This window comes from Tupaia chinensis, unplaced genomic scaffold (assembly GCF_000334495.1).
Source record: "Tupaia chinensis unplaced genomic scaffold, TupChi_1.0 Scaffold000078_1, whole genome shotgun sequence".
Lineage (NCBI taxonomy): Eukaryota > Metazoa > Chordata > Mammalia > Scandentia > Tupaiidae > Tupaia > Tupaia belangeri.
In genome coordinates this window covers 5,021,167-5,028,105 of record NW_006159539.1, presented here as the reverse complement: position 1 = coordinate 5,028,105, position 6,939 = coordinate 5,021,167, and the positions used below count along the sequence as shown (strand labels likewise).

The 6,939-nt window shown below is 49.4% G+C and overlaps 1 protein-coding gene across 5 annotated transcripts in view; it reads left to right on the top strand.

Moving 5' to 3' along the window:
- SH3GL3 (SH3 domain containing GRB2 like 3, endophilin A3) overlaps positions 1 to 6,939 on the top strand; it is a 96,354-nt gene that overhangs the window by 67,327 nt on the left and 22,088 nt on the right. For 4 of the 5 annotated variants that reach the window (XR_003548214.1, XR_001369876.2, XM_006142662.3 and 1 more), the window contains exons 4-5: positions 1,562 to 1,705; positions 3,907 to 4,040. Coding sequence is in view for 3 of the 5 variants with exons in the window: in XM_006142662.3 (XP_006142724.1) it covers positions 1,562 to 1,705; positions 3,907 to 4,040 (278 nt within the window). In the remaining 2 variants the exon portion in view is untranslated. The remainder of the gene's footprint in view (positions 1 to 1,561; positions 1,706 to 3,906; positions 4,041 to 6,939) is intronic. The other variant, XM_006142664.2, reaches the window with a different exon arrangement.

Here is a 6,939-nt window from a genome sequence, read left to right as displayed (position 1 = left end):
CGCCATTTCCAGTTGCTCACTCGGTCCTACGCCCTCCCATCCTGACAGTAGGAAAGAGGAGTGGAGTGTGTGTGTGTGTGTGTGTGTGTCTGTGTGGGTGTTTGGAGAGCAAAGCCTTTGGGCCTTGAGACCCAGAGGATGCTTTGAGGCTGAGGCTGGCATGGCTGAAAAGCCTGGCCCCAGGAGCATCTAAGCCTCCAGGGCTCAAAAGTGTGGCCTGTAGACCAGTAAGATCAGCACCCCCTGAGAGACTGCCGAAATACGGAATGATGGTCCCCCCCAGACCGACTGAATCAGACTCCACATTTTAACACGATCTTTATGGTACTTGCATACACATGAAAGTTTGAGAGGTATGGGTCTAGAATATGTTTAAAAATAAATATGTAATTATTTAAGTAGAAGAAAATAAGTATAACCCTTGACTACCTAAAATTAGCTCCAATACCCCAAGCTAGTATGTGATTCACTCTGGCCCAGAGGAAAATCCCACATTCTTAGCTTGGTATTTAATTCATAGTCACATTTTCCATTGATAACCACCCATTTTGCCCTGTATTCATTTCATCTTAGGTCAAATAAGCCTAGTGTTTGTTAGTGTTCGTCCAGGGACTAGACCATACCCATTCCCTCTTCCACATTGTACTGACATGATTCCTGCACTGTTGAGGAATATCTTTCCATCTTTTCTAGCGTATTGTTTGCTGCCCTTTCCTTGCCCTGAACCATTCCAACTTTATTTTCCTTATTACTTCGTGTGTGTGAGCTGCTTCCTAAGAACTAGACTGTGAGTGCCCCAGGGCAGAAGCTGTCTGAGGTCTCCCTGGAGTCACAGTGATAAGAACAATGCCTTGTGCAGGGCCTAGGCTTAGTCAACACTCACCACTTGGGTCAGAGAAAGGAACAGAAGATCAGAGGCAGTGACCGCCCTTCTCCTCCCAGGACAGAGCTGAGCTGCACCTGGGGCCACAAACGCGGGCTAGTGTGCCCTGTGGCCAGAGTCTGTCTCTGCTTGTTCCTTGGCCTCCTAACTGTGCAGCAGGCCTCCCTCGTGGTAGTGATTGTCCTTAGTCTCCATCAGTTTCTGGGAGCAGTGTGCGTGTTGTGTGTGCGTGTGTGTGCATGTTAATGACCCCTTGGTAATATGAAACATCCACCTTAGCGACTCTGTCTTTCATTTACATGTTTACATGAAGTCCCCAGGAAAACACGTCTGAACAGGTGTCAGTGTCTGCCCTCACACGTTAGCAGTTTCGAGCATAGCAAAGGGTCTATCTTGTGGGTGCTGCCGGGAATGGTTGTCACTAGAGTCAACAGCGCAGCCCTAACTTCCGTGTTCCATCATGGCTGTGCAGCTGTGCACTGAGCATTCACCTTGGTAAAGAATCCGGAAAGTCACGCGAGCAAATCAAGTAGGTCACACATGGTCACTTCAGGTCTCGAAACAGAAGGCATTTTTGTTGAAGGTGGCCTTGATCTTGGCAGCTGCATGTGTTACATGCCATGTACCTGTCACTCCACCTTGTAACTTGAAGGAATTACAAATGACAATGTTTTTAAGCATACAGAGCTAAGCTGGGAATGCTGAACACTGTGTCGAAGATCCGAGGGCAGGTGAAGACCACTGGCTACCCACAGACGGAGGGCTTGCTGGGAGACTGTATGCTGAAGTACGGGAAGGAGCTCGGGGAAGACTCTGCCTTCGGTGAGTGCTCGCAGGTCACTGAGCAGAGCTGAGAGCACCTCTGACCGGTTTTAGGGTATGCACAAAACCTTCAGCTTAACGTCTTTGCTATTTCGTCATATTACCAAAGTAATGCATGTTCATTGCTGGAGGTTTACCAGATGGCATAATGGTTATGTCACTGGACTCCCATATGGTTGACCACGGTTCGAGTTCCAGGCCCCGTGGCTGCAAACTCACACTGGGCGCATGTGAGTGCCCCAAATCCTGAGAAGGGAATGGAGGAGAAAGGCATGCAGTGTGGCCATCCCCCCAACCCTGGGGAGAAAGAAACTCAAGTGTTAGGATATTAACACAAATTAATTAGTGACAGAGGGTAACCATATCCTGGAGCAATAGGACGTGAATTTAATCTCATTCAGGGTAAATGGGACGAGATGGCCTACTCCTTACCCCAAAGGCACATCAGTTGAGGGTACAGGTATGGCTGCCGGGCAGACCTTGAGATCTAAAGTCGTCCCTGCTTTGCACCTGGCCATGGTGACAAGGGCTTTGACACCAGGCAGTCTGGTAGCTGTCTAAGTGCCCAAGAACTTCAAAGACTTGGGCTAAGGAGGAGGACTGGTGTCAGCAGGGCATCCGGAACCAGGTGGACAGTTACTGTTTGAAGAAGAGCTGTCCCATCGGATGCTTTCTCCTCGGGGCCACATGCTAGAACCTTCTAAAGTGTAGAAACCATAGCTGGTGGAGCCCGAGCTCCAGGTTCTCCCAGAATTCCACAGCACTAATCTTGGGCCCGGAAAGGGAATGTTGACTCCAGGGAGGTGACAACCAACGTTGAGAATGTAATCTTTGGAGTCTTGAAAGAAACATTCTAAAGTGCTTCTGTCCAAGATAAACTAACCAGCATTGTGAGGCCTGGACACTGGGGGCCAGGCAGAGGAAGAGGCAGAAGCACTGCCCTCTGTTTCTGACCAGTTTCAAGGGAGAGTCCCCAGACATGAGTCAGCACTGGATCCTGGAGAGCAGAGTTGGGGAGATTGAGCCTCCAAGGAAGAGCAAAGCTACCAACGGGTCAACATGGAGTTTTTGCCAGCTTTAATTTAGAGTAACGGTTTCTACTTCTATTGGATTGTTGTAAAAGCCATAGGAAAACAAAGAAAAAAAGTCATGACTTTTCAGACAATCCAGTGTTTTGCGGTTTCCCTTCACGAGGTTTCCACTTCTACCTTGTGAGGTCCTGTCTAGTGTACTTTGGTTAAAAAGTGAGGGGAGGCAGATGTTGCTACCCCTGTTGTACAGCAGAATCAATTGGCCATGCCCTCGACTAGTAGGTGAAACCACGTGAAAGTCAGGTGTGGTTTTCACGTCTTCAAGCTCAGGAATGGAGAGACCCCAATGTCCTTTCACATGACCAGTTTGGAAACCTCCAAATACAGAAACGTGGCTCGGTCTAGGGCAGATTTCCCAGGAATGTCTTCCAGAGAACCTGCAGGCCTCACTGCACAGCGATCAGAAGGCCTGGTTAGCAGGGATCCTGCAAATGCCTGCAAATTAGCAGGGCATCTCCTATCAAAAACTGCCAGTTACTACCCAAGCCTCCGAAAGCTGGCCCAGGCCTCATCATGAGAGCACACTCACCCCACACCGCTCACGTGATGTCTCCTGATGGTGACACGCCATCCTCCGTGACACCAGCAGGCTTTCTTTGACATGAGGGAGGGAAGGGGGCCTCAGAACTAGCTAAAGAAAGTGGGGAAGGACTTCAGGATCTAAGGACTAGAACCAAGCGGGGTTTTGTTCTTTATTTCTATTGTAATCTTTATTGGTTAACACTTAGCCCCTGGGAATGAATCCTTTCATTGTTTACAAAGAGATTTTGTTCTCCCGCGTCTCAGGAATCTTGGTGCCAGTTTCTGAAAGTACCAGATTTGAAAAGCAGAGGTTTATCCCCATCTAGTGGCCAGAATGGTACGTGCTTCAGCTTGCCTACGCCAGTTTTATTTCATACAGTGGTGGAAGTATGGCACGCGAAGAGGAACACATAGAAAATGGGAAGACTTTCTCTTTATTTTTGATCTTTTTCAGTCAGAATTCAAAAGCCCCAGATCGCAAGGACCTTATTACACCGTCGGCCCCAAACTTTTGGGAAAGAATGAAGTGCATTTCACTGTCAACTTAGAGTTCTTGAAGACCCTTTTTGTTTGTCTTTTCTATTCAAGGCAATGCACTGATAGAAGTTGGCGAATCCATGAAGCTAATGGCTGAGGTGAAAGACTCTCTGGATATTAATGTAAAGCAAACTTTTATTGATCCACTTCAGTTACTACAAGACAAAGATTTAAGAGAGATTGGGGTAAGTCTTCCAGGCTGCCATATACCCGTTACTACTTAAAATGATCTTAATACTTAAAATCATTAGAACATTTCTGCAGAGACTCAGGGGGAGCATTATCTTGTGGTACAGAGTCAAAGAATAACTCAGTTACGTTTACCTGAGCTCACTAGGAAAGAGTACCAGGGCCGAAGAGCTCTGTCTGCTGCTGAGATGGGGGCAAGGAGAAGGGGGGGGTCCAGGTTCCTCCAATTCTAAACCTTCCTTATCCCATGGAAGCCAGGCTAAAGATCCATATTTCTGGGGACCAGAAGTTGGTGTAATGGCTATGTCGCTAGACTCTCATGTAGTCGACTACGGTTCGAGTCCCAGACCCAGTGGCTTAAACGCACACCGAGTGCGTGTGCGTGTGTGCCCGAGATCCTGAGAGGAGAATGGAGGAGAAGAGATTGTGGCATGGCCATCCCCTCTGAGGGGCGATTTCTTGCTTTCTGTCTCTCTGTCTTTAATTTTAAAAAAAGAAAAAAGAATCCATATGTCTGTGGCCATATCTCACATAACAAAATGACCCCATTACTCTGTAGTGGATTTTGATTATCAAAATCATTCTGTATTAGTTGCCTTTTTTTCCTGATTCTTTGTACCAATATTATTATTTTCCATTACTTCTCAAATAAGCCTGTATCTAGGAATCTATGTTTTTTATTTGGGGACTCTCGGGTGCCTGTAGGTAATTTCATAACACTTGGTCAGTGGCATTTTCATACATGTACAAAACAGCCCTGAAACTTCTACCCTGCCAGAGACTTCTTCCAGTCTCTGAATGCACCTGGGCCAGCCCGGAAGTCCCTGAACCCTGGAGATGTCCACTTTTCCTTTCCTCATGCCCAGCGAGTCTCAAAGAGTGGTCAGCATCACTTGTTAGAAATGAAAATTCTCGGGCCCCACCCAGAAAACCACTGTGTCAGCCCAATCTTTGCAGAACTCTGAAATGGGAGAAGTGAGACCCCAGTGGTCTGGCCTGTATGACAGAGCTGGGTGGGGGCCTGTGAGCTTGGCTTGCCTTCCCAGCTTGGATGCGACCCTGAGGTGGCTGTGCAGTTCAGGGGCCCAGGAAGAACTGATGGCTCCTGGCTCATTGGTCTGCATTGTTCATTTGTTTGTTCATTCATTCACCCAACAACCGTGTATCCAAGGGCTGCTCTGTGGTGGGCACTAGCATGCTGCCAAACGAGACCGGCACAGGTACGAGATGCTCATAGGTGTGCAGTAGAGAGTCAAGCCCACAGTTATAATATGCTGTGGCAGGTGCTGGTGGGAGGCACGCCCAGGAGCATCAAGGAGGGTAGCTCCCCTAGCCTGTCTGGGTCAGGGAGGGCTTCCTGGAGGAGGAGATGGCAGGCAGACTAGAGTGGGCAGGACATCCAGCCCAAGTGGGCACAGGGCCAGGACTGTGAGAGCAGGCAGTTTAGGGCATCCTGGTCATGTGGCATGGCCCATAGGATACAAGGGATCAGGAGAGCTATAGAGGAGGGGAGGGCTGGGGGTCACAGTGCAGGCATTATACTGAAAGAAAAGGATATGAAGGCAGAGTCAGGGTGGCTGGATAAAAAGTGAAACGCGCCATTTGGGAAACACCCTGAACACCCCACTTTCCACCTGCATGCCCCGTGCCTTGGCCTCTCACCTATGCTGGCCTCTCCTTCCATCTCAGAGGAAACGTGCCTCTGTTACCCCCTCAGCCAGTCCTCACTGGGCCCCAGGGTCTGTCATCCCTCTCCTCTTCAGGGCCGTGGCCAGGCCAGCCGCAGTTCTGCATCCCCAATCTTTCCCCTCGTCTCTCCTGGCCAATCCCCGCTGCCACTGGAACACATCAACTCAGCAGCCCTCAGATCGGCTTGATCGGCCCCTACAGCCCATCCTTCATCGCAGAACAAGAGCAGTCTGCCCTCGGTAGCTGCCATCTGGGGCCGGAACTCAGACCTGCACAGTAGCCAGTCACGGCCGGCCCCTCCTCCCCTGCCTGTGCCCACTGGAGCTCTCTGCCCAGGACCCCTGAGCTGCCTGCAGTCCCCAGGTGATGTCCCCTCTCTGTATTTGACTTTCCCTGTACCCCTCCTCCTGGCCATGCCATCTGACCACTCAGATCTCAGCTCTCATGTTCTTTCCTGCCAGAAGACATTGCTTTCTTGCCAGATCCACCGGGGCATGGCTCCTTGCTCTCCTGCACCACGAGATTTGTTGCTCATCTTTTCCTCATTTTAGACAGTAAGTTCCCCAGCATAAGATCATGCTCTGTGCACTGTTGCAGCCACAAGCCTGCCCCAGGGTTTGTGCTCACAAATCATTATCGAGCAGGTGACTCGAGGGAAGAAGCGCTGTCCTGGGTTACGGGGATGTGCAGACACCTCCCCCAGATGCAGAGCCTTAAAACAAAGCATCTCCCATTCTGAAGGAGAGCAAGTTTCATTTTCTCTTGTAGTGGTGTCCCTGAGGAAGGCCGTACAAAAAGTCTGGTAGGTGACATTGCTTTCTCACTAAACCCAGTTCAGTAGTCTTGGACATGCGCATGGACCTAGTAGGAAGTGTGAGAAGTGTTATCTCTGTGACGTATTGTTAAAGGGATTAAAATGCCATGCAGAAATGTCCTCATTTCACAGGTCACCTATGGTTATCCTCTGCATTCATTGATAGCTTTTTTTTTTTTTTAAAGAGATTTTTGCCTTGGGGCATGTGTGCTCACTGGAGAGAGAGGGACAGAGACAGTGTGAGGGAAAGTGAGAAATCACCCCCCTGGAGGGGGAACGAGGATGTCCATACCATGTCCATACCACCTCCATTCTCCTCCTGGGATCTTGGGCACATATGCACCCACGCCGGCATGAGTTTCAAGCCACTGGGTACAGGACTCGAACCATGG